The 18,009-nt window shown below is 46.3% G+C and overlaps 1 protein-coding gene across 1 annotated transcript in view; it reads right to left on the bottom strand.

The window, feature by feature from the left end:
• FRAS1 (Fraser extracellular matrix complex subunit 1) overlaps nucleotides 1-18,009 on the bottom strand; it is a 1,618,415-nt gene that overhangs the window by 707,405 nt on the left and 893,001 nt on the right. Inside the window, exon 29 of the mRNA XM_069626341.1 lies at nucleotides 11,277-11,597. Within this exon, the coding sequence (XP_069482442.1) occupies nucleotides 11,277-11,597 (321 nt within the window). The remainder of the gene's footprint in view (nucleotides 1-11,276; nucleotides 11,598-18,009) is intronic.

The raw sequence follows: 18,009 nt of genomic DNA, 5'->3' as shown, positions 1-18,009 counted from the left end.
TTAGAAATCCATTCCATTCTATCAATCCCAGAAAAGGATTTATGTATGTGTGAATAGAGGGTGTAGTTTTTAGTCTGACGACTGAGCTCTCGCAATGCGTCAGCTAGCTCAAGTTTCTCTAGCATTTGTAACAAGCTGCGTGACGCACTAGCTACGGGTGACTGTATGGTTTGCGAGGATCTGTCAAGCTTGTTATCCATAACTATGTTCATATCCCCATCATAATTTGTCCTTTAGCAAACTGGCCCAGTTGTTTAAGGTAGCCTGTCATTAATGTTTCCCGTGCTGTATTTGGGGCATAGAAAGAGGCCAAAGTCCACTCTGTTTCCATGAGTGTGGCATGCACCGTAAAATGCCTGCTCTCTGGGTCTCTTTTACACTCATGAAGTATAAAGGGTGTCTTGATAAAATAACAGCGCCACGCCCGCCATTGTACTCAGAGGAGACACGTGGACCAGAAGTGGGTACTCCCTGTATCCAAGTCTGTATTGAAAATGAGTCTCCTGTAAGGCAGCTATTCATAAGTGTCATTTTTCTAACTCTCAGAACAGCTGAATCCTCGTTGTAGGTGCATTGAGCCTACTGTGTCAGTCGTTTTCAATGTCCTCCTCTATAGTTTCTAGGGTGCACTGTTTTGTGATTTCACTGTATCCATCAATCACCATTGACGCATGCCTGTTTCACTTGTCTCCATCCATCCGTTCGCCTACAGAGCTTTGAGGCCATACCAATAGGAATAGGCGCTATACAAATGACAATTACATCACATTATATGCAACAGCTCTTACTTTTAATAAAGATTAATGCAATAGGCAAGTTGCATACGTAAGCAGCAGCACAGGTCGCTTTGCTGTAGTTGAAACCACATTCCTCCATGCATGCCAACATCTTCTAATACTAAATAATGTCCCATTGTTTCAAACAAGCGTTTTTCCAACATTTCCACCCCTTTTCAACATTTCACACCTACAGAAGGCAGCGCAATGGGATGGCCAACCCCACCTCCCTTCCCCCAACCTGAAATTCCTGGGTCAGGAAGACAAATTCGAGGTGCCAAGTTTGCAGACTACAAATCCTTTACACCATAACCTATCTACTGCTTACGCAACTCCCCTGCAGCTGCAAAGCTTATCAGAGCCCCCGGTAAATCCCCGGCTTTCTTGAGCTGTGCAGAATGTCAGAGCACATACTGGGAATGCAACATCAAAGTCCAAAGCTGGAGCACAACCAGCTATGGAAAATCAGGCCAGAAGGATTACCCGACTCATTACAAGAAGACTGTAGGAAGGATGCCTATTAACACAATCGGAGACGGAGTGACGAGAAATGTGACAGAAATGTTTTCCAAGCAAGAATGAATTTGAATGTATCTTTTACTGCATCAATATCGCCCACTGCTTCTCAGAATCAATCCAATGCAGCCACAATCCACCTCATCAAGGCAAAACAACACTGCTGCCCCCAACTTTAGTCTATTGAGGATAACAACACCGACACCAGACCCGACTTGCATCTCTGACTGAAGAGTCAGGAAAATGCAGATTATTTTCACAGTCACATGATACCGTTTTTTGCTCAAAATGTGAGAGTTTTTATGATGAAGTCACAACAGAATAGTCCTGTTTCAATTTAGCACTGAAAGGGTTCTTCATCAGAAGCATACTTGGTAGGGACCATGAGGTTAAAAGGTTACGAGCAGGTCGTGGCCAAGGTTCTTGTTCTGACTGTTCATAACTGCCCATGCCCTGCAAGCCTTGGGTCAATGTCATACACCGCCCCATTGAGGCCGTGTAAATGGCAGAGAGCCCCTTTCATAAGCTTTGACAAAGTCGCGTGGTCCGTCCAGTGTTCAGTGAATTAGTGTTGGTAAGAGTGGCCTTGGAAGGAAGGGGACGTTAGGCTATGAAGATTAGTGAAGCTAAGACAATTATAAAGGTCATGTATAATGTCCTTGGGTTCTGTGGACTGACCACGGCGTGTCACTGATATAGGCCTTCAACTCTCTTATTAACTTGCTATTGTTACACATTCCTTTTTGCTCACATATGGGGATATGTGCAAATGGCGCAGAGCTCTGCAATGCAGACAGAAATAAATATGAGATAAAAGCAAGTTAGTATACAGCTGCAATTTCATTTTAAAAGCTGGTAGCTAATGTTCCTATAATACAATGGCTACTGTAATATTCATTACAAACCGCCTCTTAAGTCAATAGTCGCCTGCAATAGGAACCTATTTCACTAGTTGTTTAGGGTAAATTATTAAGGTTAGCAACTTGCAGTTACAATTTAACTTAAGGGTATAATAAATAACGTGCAGTTTCAATTAATTACAATAACTTATTATAAGTAATTTCTGATGTATGGAGACTTATTAAAGATGGGCCATCACAGTGCTCCTGCAGCATCACCAGCTCAGAGTAGCTGATAGCCCACCGCTACTCACTGTACGCGAAGAAAAATGGTAGGTATGTGATTTGGGTAATCTGTGCACGCATTTCCACAGCACATACAAAATATGTGTGGATGCTCACCCTGCATGTTCTTTCACATACAATGAATAGTGGAAGGTTATTGGCTGATCTGCGCTGGTGCTGCTGCAGGAGCATTGTGGGAGCACACGCAGGTGCACAGAAAGGGGGGCTATGGATTAGTGGTGCAGTAGGCACTGGGAGGAACCTGAGGGCGTCCTCCCTACTTTCTCCCCATCGTCCTCTGCTCAGGTGACCAGGGAAGGGCCGTCCATCTTGGATCCCAACCAAGGGGGTGGAGATGCTAGGGAGGATCACCTGGGTAGAGGAGACTTGGGAAATGGCAGGGGGATGTCCTTGGGTGAGACGCGGTATCCCCCAAATATTTTTTAGTCGAAATACGTGTTGGCTGTTTCTGCTAACTTAAGCACCAAACAATAAACTGGAATACCAAGCAGTTTAAGACTCTGGACAATTATTGTAAACATTAGTGGGCAAGCGCGGAGCGCAAGTGTTTTTTTCACCTTTGACTGCTATGAGAACCTACATCAAATCCTCCCTTCGTCTAGGGACTGTTGCAAACCATCTCCCCTCATCTCCCCTCATTTAACCCACTATAGTACTGGGACAAGGAAGCGGTGACTAGGAGTAGTAAACACTAATAACTAATTTCACCACTCTAGTAGTGAGACGAGGAAGAGGCCTGCAGAGTGTTGTAAAGGTCAGGCATGTTCCGAGTGCTCCACTAATTATGACCAGGCAATTGCAATTATGGACTCACACCTGCAACCTGTCAGGAGCAGGAGAGAGCGGAGGCCAATTGCTGTGGGCCTGCGGGAGAATCCTGCATACAAGGAGGCAGCCGAGCTTGGTCCTGCAAGAGAGCCAGAACGCCGGCAGATGATCCCAAGAAGCTGTGGAGACAAGGGCTGGGCGGGTCGCGAGAAGGCCACAGGTGTGGGAGCCTCATTCGTCAGAAGTCTGCAGCCGGAGCTGCAGACACAGAAGAGATAAACAGAGGCACTGACAGCATCCACGCGGAGAAAGTGGAGCCGTCCGCAAAAGACAGAGAGAAGCTAAAGTGCGAGCGGGGCCTGCGCTCAGAGGAAAACGTGTTGACGGAGCACAAGCCGAAAGCACAGCTGCCCGGAGGAGACGCCAGGAGTATGCTGTGCTCAGAAATCTCACCTTGTCCCGTGCTTAAAACGTGGGGAAGGGAGACCCCGCCATATCATCCTGAATTATCATTTTGTGAACACTTCTTTCTTTTCTGATGAACATTATCTCGCACTCTTTTGTAACTTAGTAGTAAGGATTGGCAATCGTTTTTTTTAGTATAGGCCATTTTTATTTGACAAGACGCCACTAGGACTGCCTTATTATTGTTTGATGGTCGTAGCTTACTAGATTAGGCGTTTATCTCACCCATTATAAGGTTCAAAAAAACACCCTTGAACTGTGATCACTCGTGTCTGTCTTTACTGTGGCCACCATGAGTTCCTTACATCGGGATACTGGTTCCAGTGGAATGAGAGGCTGTGAAAAAAGTGAGAGATATATTGATGCTAAGGAATGGTTGGAAGTAAAGCCAGCTTTTGAAAGAGATGAAAAGGCACAAAACAAACCCAGAGGAGTACAGGTCAAGACCCTCAAGTAGGAAAAGAAGGAACTGTAAATAAAGCAATAAAGGGGATACCTAAGAGAAGGTGGAAGAGTCCCCTTAAGGAATTAAAGGAACTGATTAATTATGTCACAAGGAACTATCTCAAGCTAGACTATTAAGGCCAAAGAAGCCTGTCCAGGAGATGGGAGTCATTTTGATGGAACGCTTTATGGTTTGTTAGTGCAATCCCTTTTTTGGTTGGTAGGGTCAGCGCAGCATAGTTTTTGGTCAGAGGATGAACTTTTTGATCCGACAGACGGCGCGCACCATTGTTCGATTTATGCTAGCTAGGGCAGAGCCCCTTTTGTTAGGGATAAATAGGCCTTTTATTTATTATTTCAATTAATTGATTGGTAAGAATGCCACTACTGTGTCTGCCTCCTCCTGACTTGGCACAGCATTCAATTAGACCAAGTAATGTTTATTTTGTTTTGTACAGTGTGCACTGCACATTCAATTGCCAACAGTGCCAGAGAATGGCATGACCAAATGGTGACTTATGCAGACCATGGCACTCTATAACAGATTCACGCTGCAAAAACGGACTTCTAGGAGATAAGTATAAACGGCAGACACAAAGAGTTGGATGATTGGCACTGCTGTGTGAAGCAAATATTACAATGCAGGGAGAAAAGACCATGTCAATGGGGGAATGAGCATGCTTTTTAACCAGCACACAATAAGAGTCTCTGCTGTTAGCCCAAAGGAGGAAGGTTAAGATCAAATGAAAGCCAGCATAGCTTAAAGGTAAGAGCTGGTGGTAAGGAGACTGAAATAGAAAAATGAAAAACAGTGACAAAGTAAGAATATAACAGAAAGCAAGACAAAATGTCAAAGGATGACAAGACAAAGAAAACATTAGAAAATTAACAGACTCAATGGAAAAGTTAACGTGATAACTGTATATCAGTTGACAAGGTTTTAGTATTTGACAGCGCTTCATGATTATCAGGTTAAACACTGGTGGTTGAAATTTCGAGATATGGGGGTTGCTGTTGGGGCGACCATCAATATGGCTGCTGCTAAGTGATGTTCCATGTCTGCAGGCTTGCCTTCTCAAGAAATATGGCTGTACCAGCGGCAGGGCATTCAGACAACATCCGCTACAGAGCGAGTGTTTTGTGAGCGGACGTCTATAACGGCAGGAGAGGACCATGAACAAACGTTCTGCCACTGCCGCTCTGTCGCCCTAAACTAAGACGTAAGCTGCATCTCCCTTGCACCTGAGTGCGACTACGGTTGGCGCCGTGCCTCTCCCTTGTAGCATTGCAAGATCATATCATCCGCGCAGAATTGTGAAGGTATGCGAGTCTGCTGCCACTCTGCCTCCCGTGCATGAGACAAGTGACCCATCGACTGACTAATTGCAGGGTGGCTGCGATCCAACCATGCCTGCCACCGGTGTGGTTGCACCACTGAGCGGCAAGAGGGTGTCGAAAACGAAGGGGGAGTTCCGGTGCAGGGGTGAGGACACAACAGTATCCAATGTTAGTCAGCTTAGTTAAACGTCAGTCCGACACCTGCTGCCCCACCCCTGAGACTCTCCCAAATGGCATGGAAGCTACAGTACCAAATGTGTAATTTGAAATGGGTGCTGTGATGCAATAGTACCCCTGATATAATCTGGGAGAATGGCAAGTATGTTGCGAGCTGGAGCCTTGCGACCACCATGTGCAGACAGTCCCCTCTGCCAAATGCACCACCCAGGGTCCCCTTTCTTGCTACTAAACAAGTTGCGCAGCGACTGGCATTTTTGGTTCGAAGCTGGCAGCAGGGCTATATGACACTGGGATACTACTAAAAATGGTAAAAAAAGATCGAAATCCACCTTTGGTAATTAATTGTACTGTATAAAGACAAGGAGATACAGACGAACAAGAGCAATAATGACATAAGGCGGCAATAATAAACAAGGAAAGTGTGAAAATGGCGGATGAAGATGCTAGAACAGCTGAAACAACTCATCTACAGAAGTTGCTCGCGAACATGCAAGAAGGCTTTTTATCGTTCAATACTACGCTAGATGTTAGAACGGCCAAAATTGCTGCACTGAGAACAAGGAATGCACTAGAATTACAAAAGCAGAAACTAGAAATGGAAGCACAAAGGACTTTGTGAACAAGATGAAAAAAAAGACTTCCTTCACTAAAGAGGTTTCACCAATTAAGAACAAATGTGAGGAACTGGAGTGGTGCTTCCGATGTAATAGACTGTATACAATTGGACTCCCCGAGAATGCCGTTGAGGGAACCATGAAATAGTATGAAGAAAATCTATTATTTAAAGTACTGGCAAATCCGAAGGTTTCCTCCCACTTTGTGATGCCCACAGATCCCCAGCGGTGTTGCGGGATGGAGTGCCAAGACCGAGAATAGCAAAAATATTAATTATGCGGATAAAAATATTCTACTCCACACAACTAGAGATAAAGGACAACTCGAATATTAATCTAGCTGGATATATTTATATCTGGCTTCGCCATAAATATGCACCAGGAAATCAAGATCTTCCTAGGGGCCAACAAACAATTGGAGGAGAAATCAATTGAATATGCAATGCCTTTTCTGGCCAGCTATGGTTCGAATTTCAAAACAAAATATACATCTTTACATTGCCGAACGAAGCAGTGAATTTCAACAAAGCTAACATTACAGCTGTGTCATGGCCCTAACCACGTAGATCAATTGTCTGGAAATATATTGGCTGCTATCCTCATTCATTGATCGTCAAAATGTCTTTACGTTTTCCTACCATTTCGCAATAGTGCTCGGACCGGTATGATGTGCTGTGTATAGCATTTGCATAAAGATCGGAGAAGTAGCCTAGAAGCGGAGACCGACAGTTACCCTTGTGCAGAGTTGCAGAAAGTTTCTGAAATCGTCTGAAACGAGGGGAAGGGGGAAGCGACCATGTATTGCCAAAGTTTGGGATGCAATGAGGGACGAGGGAACAAGTTGTGGGAAAATTATATATAAAAATGACACTCAACAGCATGTAACACATTGGCAACAAGCAGAGGCTATCGGTGCAGTGAAAAAGAGTTTGGGGTGAGATGAAAACCCATTTTCACATTAGTACATATGCCAAGTAGGGAGAAAGGGTGAATTTACCTGTATGAGCTGGAATATTAGGGGAGTAGGTTTGTTTATTTTGTTTGTTTATTTATAGGGCGCACCAAACCCGTAGGTAGCTGGGCGCGCAACATCACACGAATACTTAAAGCTTAGTTGCAGGTATAGACAGGTAAAGAAATACTCGGAAGTTTAGTAAGAAATGTTGCCAGGTACAGAAATACTTGGAAGCTTAGTTACAGATGTTGACAGGTACAAATAGGGGCATGCATGTAGATATACAACAGTAGCCATAAGTTTAGTGGTCGTTAAGGTGTAGCCAGGTGCGGGTATTGCGTCTGAAACTATAGTAAGACTGACCCCTTCTGAGCTCAACTGGTAACCAAATTCAAGCATACAGCTTACATCATGTGTAGAAAATCACAAAGTAAAAATCCTATTTTTACAAGAAACCCATGCTATGGAAAGAACCAACACAACCTCTGCTAAAATGTGTGGAGACCACAGATTATTGGCACTAAACTCAACACAAGCCACACGTGTTTTAACATTGCTAATCAAATCCATACAATTCCAGGACTTAAAAACGTTTGCAGACCTACAAGGCCGATATGTGATAGTATACAAGAAAAACAATTATTATGGAGATGCCATTATTTAACAATTATGGCCCGACATTGACGATCTGGGATTTTACACTAAAACTGTAAACATATGCTAATGCTTTTGAATGACGCCCATCCTCTGGGGAGGTGATTTTCACAAAATATTAGACAGCAATAAAAATCGGGCGCGCAATGCCACTGGTCTTTCACTTTCACACCATATTAGAAGCAAATCACATTTTAAAATTAGCAGACGCATGGCATATGTGCCACTTAGAGCATAGAGAATACACTTACCACTCTACGGTTCACAATATGTCCGCACACCTAGATACGTGGTTCATATCCAATACACTTTTGAATATAAAGTCTAACTCAGAGACCTAACCCAGTACATATTCCGACCACTCGCCCCCCTACTTGTCACCATTGATCTTGAGGACCACAATAAATGGCTCACCTTATGAAATTTCAAACATGCAGCGCTGTAGGACATTGTTTTTGCAACAAATATACACAGTTGTATTAAATTATACTTTGATAAAAACAATGCCTTAGTTGATTCATCAGGGACACTTTGGCAAGCCTTTAAATCCTATGTAAGAGGCATTGCATTGGCCACTGAATTTGGGGTTCTGAAAACCATTCGAAAAGATACACATAAAAGTGAACTGCGCAAACATGAAATCAAGCACTCGGCTCACCCTTGCAAAAGAGCCCTTCTCAATATTAAAAGTGTTCTTGACAAATTCCACCTTAAAGCGGACAGAGAATTGAAATTCATAGCTACACCTATAGCAGCAAGAAGATATGGTGAAGAGGCTAGACCAGGGAAAATGCTGGCATGAATGCCAATGCAAACCAGAGAAGGTTACAGAATCCCTCCATATAATGTATATCTACCCAAGTTCTGTCCCAAGAAATTTCATGATTGTGGACGGAGTGTCACTCCATCTGGTGTGATAATTGTCAAATTCTGTCATCTATCTTAGTATAATTCTAGTGTTAATGTCATTTTAAAGTATATGGAGAATAACACGTGAATCATACCTTAGGGTGAGAAATAGGATCAAATCTGCACGTCTGAGCACTTCGGGCAAGGTCAGTGGTCCGAGCAAGGCAGTGAGACTTATTTTACTGTATCTGTGGTGAAATAAGATTTTTCCACAGATACAGAACTTGAAGAAGACTTCCCCAGTTCTAATGTCCCAGTGGAGTAATTGAGGTGAATTTTAGCATAAAACTTTAAAGTAATATTGTCAGATGTCGCGTCCAAGTACCATGGCCACTTTTTGAATATCACTTACTTATTGAAGCTTTTATTTATTTTGTATATGTCACACGTTGCTCCTGAAGAAGGGATAATACTCCCGAAACGTATAGAGTTCTTTGTTTTGTTTATAAATAATTGTTATTAAAAGTATACACTTGTTGTGCTCTTGATTTTACATGTATTATGACGAATGATTCTAACGACTTATGAATATACTAAATTGTTGACTTACTTGCATCAGTATCTATGGTGTCCCTATGACTCTTTTCTTGAGCAACAGTGGCAGCTTCCTGTGCCAGAGCTGCATTTTTCTCCCTTGCACCCCAAGTTAGTTTAAAGGGACTTAACGATCCATAGAAATTAATACTTACCCTTAATTGGTGTACGCATAATCGGATCACAGTTTTATACTGGCTGGGACGGTAGGCTGGTGGACGAGAATGGCTGGTGGACGAGAATGGCTGGCGATCCGGAAAAGTCAGAAGCAAGACATCTCCCTCAAAGAAGGCTGGTGCAACTGAGCCTATGCAGATGAAGCAGAGCCTTTGCAAGCAGTGCAAGTTCCGTGGTTGATGGAGGAAGCTGGGAGAAAGCGGACACCCATTCCAATCCCGCGATCCAATCCCAAAGGTACAGAAAGGGGCAGGGAACTGCTAGGAATCAGACGTAGTTGTGGCAAGCGAGAAGCGGGAAAGAATACCACAAACCTAGGGTCTGGGACCCTGAATGAGTGGAAGAAGTTGCAGAAAGTCGAAAGGGGAATGGAATAACGAGAACTGAGGGTCTGGGACCCTACCAAGGAGAGAAGGTGGTGGCAAGCGAGGAAGGAAGAGGAATACCACGAACTAAGGGTCTGGGACCCTGAAAGTGATAGCGAAGAAGCTGTTACACCTTTCATCATATATGGTAGTGTTTGGCAGGAGAGTAAGTAAACCAAACCTACCAAAAAGGAGGAAGACAGAAGGGAATACCATAGTTGCTCATCTTCATAGTCACAGTATGAACCAGGTTGGCTATGCAATAGGTATTACATGGCAGGAGAGTAAACCAAGTGTATCTAGAAGGAAAACTGTTAAAGCCAGGTGAGTCTGGGTCTCGCAACCATATAAAGAAGAACAGTTATGGCAGAAGGTAGTACTTGGCAGGAGAGTACACAAAGTCTACTTGGGAAGAGAATTGTGTTTGTTAGGCAAGTCTGGGACTCGACACCGGTATAAGAAGAACATTTTTAACTACTCTTCATAGTCACAGTACAGAGGTGAAGAGTGCTTGGGCGGAGGGAGACAACCCCTGGAATTGTGAACATTGTGACCAACGTCAAGAGAAGGGAGACACTATCTTGACCCATGGGGAACTTTGTTTACTTTTTCAGCATTTTGGAACTTTGTGTTTGGAACTTTTGAAAATAATTGTAAAGGATCTGCTACGAAGGCACTCCTTTGCACCTTTTTGTTAAGTTGTTAGGGTGAGGGATAAACACAATGGTGGACAATTCTTTCGGTAGGGCTAGTGAGGCCTTTCCCCCAACCCACCTTACACTTTAATAAAAGTCTGTAGCAACAAAAAGGCCACCTGTGTGTCGATCTCTCACTAATGCACCCTCGCAATGACTGCCAGTTAAGAAAATGTAATTGCCAAAACACCACAACATAATGAAGCCAAACTGGAATCAGCAATAAGTGCAGGGGTTCAGAAATAAGTGCCAGGTCTGAGCCCTGGCAAGACCTCCCCCCAAATTAAGCACTGGTCCCTGGTATATGTCCCACTTGACACCTTCATAAACTGGCTCACTACTTGTTCTCATCTTTGCAATATTGTACAGGCCAGGCACCCTTCACGGGAATGCGTCTGCCATCTCTAAATGTGTCATTATAAGTCATTAAAGATTGAAATTGAGATCCCTGTTCTTCAACTAAATACAAATACAAAATAATTTGCAAACGTTGGTTTAAAACATCATACAGATTCTCTCTCCTACTGCAGAACAGCAAACTTTACAGGGTATATGCTCTGGTCATAGGCCCAAGAATTGGTTAAGCATTTCATTTTACTGAGGTCATTTAGAAGTCAGTCATATTGCCAAGACAGAATATAAGATCAAAACTAAGCCTACATAAATTCAATTTTCCAAGGCGCCAATTACTGAGAAATTGTGTATTTTCACGAAGACAAGAAATGCATGGTAATAACTTACCTTTTGTGAAATCTTAATCTGAAAAATTATGTTTTGAAAGTGATGTCCATCATTGACCTGCAGTACAGCCATGTCGCTCTGGCTATTGGAATTATCATGGACATAGTGAAGGACTCCAGTTGCAATATCATCAAGGCGGAACTGTTGTACTGGGGTGTCTCCTGGCGTGCTGCTCAGCTTGCCATGCAGAGGAGGGTCTACAACAACTACTGCTACATCCTGGGGATTATCGTCATCTCTTAGATCCAGCACAGAATTTGTTATGGCACCAATTTCACCTCTGCCAATCAAGAGAGCTTCATTTCTCAACACACGTGGGGCCTGTAATAGGAAAATGGAGTTAAGCCAGCTAGAAAATAAGCAATGAACTGGTGGATTCACGTACATAAAAAAGAATCTAGAATTGCTAGTGGGGCCTGTTTAGCATATCACATCACACCTGAAAAGGAAGGCATTTATATTTTTAAGTCTTCGAGTGCATCAGAAATTTGCTACTTCTGAAGACTTTCTAGGTCCTAAACTGAACAAAGAAATTCTCTGAAATTAGCCTATTTAATAGATTTTGAGTAGTACAATGAATTAAATCCAGAAGTGTCTGGAAATAATTGGTATTCCCATACTGGTTTCCAGGATGGAAGACAGGACTACATTGTGGCACTTGGAGAATAGTGCCCCAGGTTCACTTCCATTTATTTGTCCAACTGAAGTACAAATGCTATCAAACTTAAAAGACAATGGGCCTCATTACAAGAATTGCGGAATGGGTTAAAGGGTGCCGCTAATGGTGGCGGCACCCGTTAACTCATTCCGCAATATTACGAGGTAAAACCAGGCATCCTTACCGGGTCCTGGGAGGGGACCAGAGAGCTAACAACAGGCCGTACGTAATCGGCCCGTTGTTAGCTCCCGCTCCCATTCCCATTGAACCCTATGGGGGCTCAAATGGGAATGGAGAAGGTCCGGGCCCGGGTTCCCAGAGGGAGGAATTACCGGGCCCGCCGAACTCGGAATGGCCCGGTAATTCCCCATTCAGGGAACCCGGACCCGGTTTTGGAGGCAGCGATGCCCTTATTAAGGGCATGGCTACCACCAAACCTGTAATGAGACCCAATGGGTCTCATTACGACCCTGCCGGTCCGGAAAGAATGGTGGTGGTAAAGCCGCCGCCGCCACCGTTCTTTCCAGACCGGCTGATTAAGAGTCCTGCAGGCAGGAGGTGTCACTCCCGCCAGGTCTGACCTGGCGGGTTTAACACCACCCGCCTGCAGGCGGACATGGAAACACCAGGTCTGTCATAGACGGAACCGGTGTTTCCATTGTCCCCATCCCCATGGAGTCCTATGGGGCTCCATGGGAATGGGGACTTACACAATTCCGCCTCTGGAATTCCCGGGTCACCGAGGCCGTAATGCCCGGGTGATTCCGAGAATCACAGAGGCGGAATGGTAATACAAGTCTGGCGGTAACCTGATGGTTTTTCCGGCTCGGTTACCGCCGGACTCGTAATGAGGCCCAATAACTGCCCATTCACATTAGTAAGGAAATGCTAAACAAACACAAGAGTGTTGTGGTTGACGGTTTAGGTCCCAACACATGAGAGTTTCACACTTCGTAAATTGTACTAGGCCATGGTGCGGCTGGGTTAGATGCAATGTTGCAACTAAATATGTGTTCAATGTAGTTAGAAGAATTGAAAGAAGTGTTACTTTGTGTTTTAGTTTGATACATTTTAGAGTCCCAGTAGGAAGCAAGATGAGTAGCAGTAGCATGGATACAATGGCCCTCATTACGACCCTGGCGGAATACGAAAAACGATGGCGGAAATGTAATACCGCCATCGAATACCGCCCGTTGCGATTATGACCCGTCACCGTAAAGTACGATGCGATTAGCGACACCGTAATGAACGCCAACGGTAACTGCACCAAGTACGCGCACGCGCGCCTTGCAAAACCGCAATATCCGCCATGGCGCAACGGTACGCGAATGCTGACCCCAGCGGACATTCACCTAACGCCATCAAGCATGGCGGAAAGTACCATTCCGCCATGGCGAGAAATACGGCATCGCGAACCAACCGTAATGGCCCTACTGAGTGCCTGTACTCCACTCCCTGGCCACATTGCACAACTCCTCGTAGGCGCAATCCAGTCACACCATGCAACCAGTGAAATGTACAAGTCACCCATGCATGCCAACGAACAAATGCATGCAGGGGCCCCAAGTGCCCTGTGAGTGGCCATCCACAATTGGCAACACACCATTGCCGTACTGATGCAGCACAGGCATCTGAAGGTGCAAGTACATCAAAATGAACTGAAAATTCCATGACACAAAACAACAACAGTCCCCCATCGCTTGCCACCAGTGTAAACCAACAGTCAAAGCAGTAACCTGAGGGAGACTGCACCAGCCCTGTACACTGTGGGCTGCATCCGCAATAAATGACCAGCTTCCCCATGTGTGATGCCCTGTACCTCCATGGCACACAGGGGCTACATCCACGTCCAAAAAGGCAACATGGAAGCGCCTAGGACCGCAGGCCCGTCCCATGAAGTAGGCACTAGTCCAGCTGGAAGCTAGGTATGCTGCACCTAGCCACTAGTACTGCGTAAGGGCATGTGGGCCATTGCCGATCGTCCCATAAGATCGTAATGGTGCTCCACTGATTAACTCGAAGCTGCAGGTGTCGACTGTAGAAGCCATCTGCAGGAGTGGCGTACAGATGGCAGCGGCAGAAGGGGAGGAGATACCTGTCACCCAAATGAAAAAAAATATAGTATGGGCATCCGAACTTCATATGTATTACTCACTACATCCAACACACCAAACCTACAACCATATGCATGCTAGCCCACTCATAAGGATCAATTGCACTCAAAAATCACTTCCGAATCATTACGACACAAATCGAGGTGAATACACTATTACAAACGAGTGTCTGTGTGCATGCGCCTGTCAGAACAGGATCCATCAGATGGGATCATCAACGTGCATAGACACAAGTGATTGAAGTCGCGCCGAGACAGGGAGGGTTCAACAAGGGCAGACAGACGATGGTCCCACTATGGCAGCCTTGCATCACATAGCGCAGGGGAAGGGGATACATTCCAAATAGCCATGTACATGGCCGACTCCCAATTAACATCTTCCCATGCATCCATTCATCATTCCCTCATCCCGTAATGAAAACGCCTGAATATTCACTCACATCACATTCGAAATTTCCATTGAGTCTGTGCGTAATGCAGCCTTCAAAATCCACTGTGCTCCTGCCCGGATCCCTTGTGTAGTGAAGTCACATGTATTAGGGAACGTCCTGCCTTATCGTCCACTACGCTATAGCGCATCCCATTCAAATCATATCATACATTGCATTCTCGTCATGGGCCCTGTCCCAAGGACATTCAACAATAGAACGTTACATTTCCAGTCAGACCTGTGGGCGTCTCCACGCCGCTACTTGAAACCCGAAAGCGCTGTCCTTCGAATTCCTAATTTGCAACATCACGTTGAAAAGGCATCTGTGAACGCTAGTATTCACAAATACATCTATGCAGTGCGTCTGTGTGTGAAAATGGTAACTGCCCTCAATCACTGATGGGACTCCCCGCCGTCGGTGAACCTCGGTACAGTGCTGCATGAGGGTCCACCGTTGATCGAGCACTACATTCCGCTGACCCTTCACAAGTCTGCTCGCGAATGCAAATATCGTATGTGCAACAATGGGACCATAGCAGAATCAACATATAAACCAATATTCCACAGCCTTTGGGATTAAGAACATGAATGCGAATGCAAGATGCCATGCGTCGATTTGCAGCGTCGTGTGCAGGGCGTGCTCGCACGAAAGGCATTGCAGCTGACACAGGTGGAATGAATCACCACAGGTGAAGGCTATACAGCCTGAAAACACATAAATTGCATACCCAAACCCCTCCCACAACCACACCCACTCCAGAATGCTACCGGCAGGACTAGCGATGTTGGGCCTGGGGGACCTGATTGCACTGCAAGTACTCCAACTTCAAGAAGAAGACGAACGCCAACGACTGCAACAACCGGCCGCACAGAGGAGACGCAGGAGGAGGAGGAGGGCAAGGCATGGCCAGCAAGCCCCACCAGCACAGCCACTACCACCACGCAGGCAGCCCGCAATCCCACGCCTCCGAGCTAATCCGTTCAACCTCACAGCTGAGCAGATCCACACCCTCTACCGTTTGGACCGGGACACCATAACCGCCATTGTCGACATGACACACGCTGACCTTGTAAGCATGATAGATAGCCCAACCGCCATCCCACCTCTACTGAAGGTGGTGTCTGTACTCCACTTCCTGGCCACAGGCACCTACCAGCACACAGTCGGACAGTTGCATGGCATTTCACAGCCCCTATTCTCACGGACACTATTCCAAGTGCTTGATGCCCTCCTGAAGCACTCAGACGACTACATCACTTTACCACGCTCGGAGCAGGAGCTTACAAACACAAAAGTGGGATTCCATGCACTTGCCGGCATACCGGGTTGCATTGGTGCCATCGACTGCACCCATGTGGAATTGGTTGTCCCACATGCCATGGAGGCCCAGTACCGCAACCGGAAACAATATCATTCTATCAATGTACAAATGGTGTGCGACTCCAACAGGATCTTTACACATTGTTCTGCCCGATTTCCAGGATCAACACATGATTCTATGGTCTTGCGGAACTCTAGAATACCACGCTACATGGAGCGACACGCAGGGCGCCGATCCTGGCTACTCGGTGAGTCTCATTTAATGCATGAGTATGTGGGGTAGGTGATGCGTGAATGACCTGGCAGGAAGGGGGTGGGGGTGCGTACGTAGCAATGACATTCCACAAACATCCTTTCTTGTCCACATACAGGTGATTGCGGGTATCCACTGAAGAGATGGCTCCTCACACCAATCCGGAACCCACAGGACCAGCATGAGGAGGACTACAACCATGCCCACTCACGTACCCGTGTGGTCATAGAACAGGCATTCGGCCTACTGAAGGCTCGTTTCCGCTGCCTCAGCAGGTCTGGCGGGGCACTCCTGTACCACCATGAGAAGGTGGCAAAGATGGTCATGGCATGTGTCATGCTACACAACATGTGCGTACGTAGGAATGTGGCCATGCCCCCCGACGCAGAACTGCTAGCACCTGAAGATGGTCATGATGAGGGTGGGGATGTGGCAGCATCTGAAGGGGTCCGCGAGGCACAGGAGGCCCGTGAATTACGTCAGAATCTCATAGATGCATGCTTCTAGCACTCACGCCTGGTGGCTGTTACATGGACACGGGACTTGTGGCACTGTGTGTGTCTGGGACATGCACAATGTGGACTGTACGCAAAGATAGGCCTCGTACACAATGATCAATGTCCACACATCTCATTGGATGATTGTGAAGAGTTGTATTGCATATGTGAAATGACATTACACACCCAATCGACCCGCCACCCAATGAAGCCCAACACACCCCCTACACCCTCCCACCTCCCCCCCGAACACCAGTGTCCGAAGACGCTCATCGTCAGTGGGCAGACGCTATTGCAAGCCCCCTCTCCGGGTATCAGGGGCACCCCTGCCTGTGGAGCGCCGGTTCCTCCCAGATCTACGTTGGGGGCTGCCCTGGACGGAACTTGCAACGGATGATGTCTCTGCCTGCTCACGTCCATGCATGTCCCTAAGGGTTTGTGAGAGCTCAGTGAGCACACGGCGCACAGCGGCAAGTTCACCACATACGTCTTTGGACGTCGCATGCAGTTCCCCCCTCAGGCTCTCGGTGCTTCTCTCCATTTGTCCCCTCAGGCTCTCGGTGCTTCTCTCCATTTGTGCCCTTAGTGTCTCTGTACTACGCTCCATTTCTGCCCTAAGTGTCTCAGTAGATGTTTCAATGGCTGCCTTAGAACCCCCACATTCATCAGCATGCTCCTTGAGGAGCGTGGCCATTTGCTGCTGTTGCACTATCATCTGCTCGAGGGACTGTTGCCTCTGCTGGGCCATGCCCATTTGCGGTGGTGTCACGGAGGGGCTGGACGCCTCATGTTGCCTTGCAACAGGCCTTGTGGGGGTTGGCCAGTCGTCGTCTTGTGGGTGCCCCTGCGTGGTGTCCTCATGGTGTATGGGATGAAACATACAGGGGGATTGGGACAGGTCATGGATGGATCCTACATCTACAGCACCGTTTTCTGTGTCGGAGCATGCTGGCATGAAAGCAGTGTCACCTATGGTGCTGCTGCCACCAGAAGCAGTGCCTTCTGTGGCATCCATTGGGGGGACCTGTGGTGCTGCTGTTGTGGACATGCTGGCTGCTGGGGTGCCTGTTGATGTCCCCTCCAGTGTGCTGCCACTCGATTTGTGCTGCTGCCGTGTCTTGATCCGTGCAGCTGAGGTGGAGGGTCTTTGGCCGTTGGTCTTGGCCCTCTTTGCAGGTGTGCTGGTAGGGGTGTCCTGAAGCTCGTCGTTGGAATCTGACCCTGTGGTGGAGTAAAGGAGGGCGAGCGTTATTCATGGGTCTGTGGTAATTGTAATGGCAATTGTATCACATGCATTGGGGTGGTACCTGGGGGTGATTTGGGTCAGGGCCTTGGAGGTGGTCTCATTTTTGTGTGCATTGGGGATGCAGTTGTTTTGCAGTCTGCAGTTAGAGTATGGATGCTGCACATGTAGAGTGTGTTTTTTGGATTTTTTAATATTTATTTATTTAATCTGACTTT

Source organism: Ambystoma mexicanum, chromosome 6p, assembly GCF_040938575.1.
Source record: "Ambystoma mexicanum isolate Mex_15411 chromosome 6p, UKY_AmexF1_1, whole genome shotgun sequence".
Lineage (NCBI taxonomy): Eukaryota > Metazoa > Chordata > Amphibia > Caudata > Ambystomatidae > Ambystoma > Ambystoma mexicanum.
Note: the sequence above shows the minus strand (reverse complement) of the source record. Positions and strands in the feature narration are given on the sequence as shown.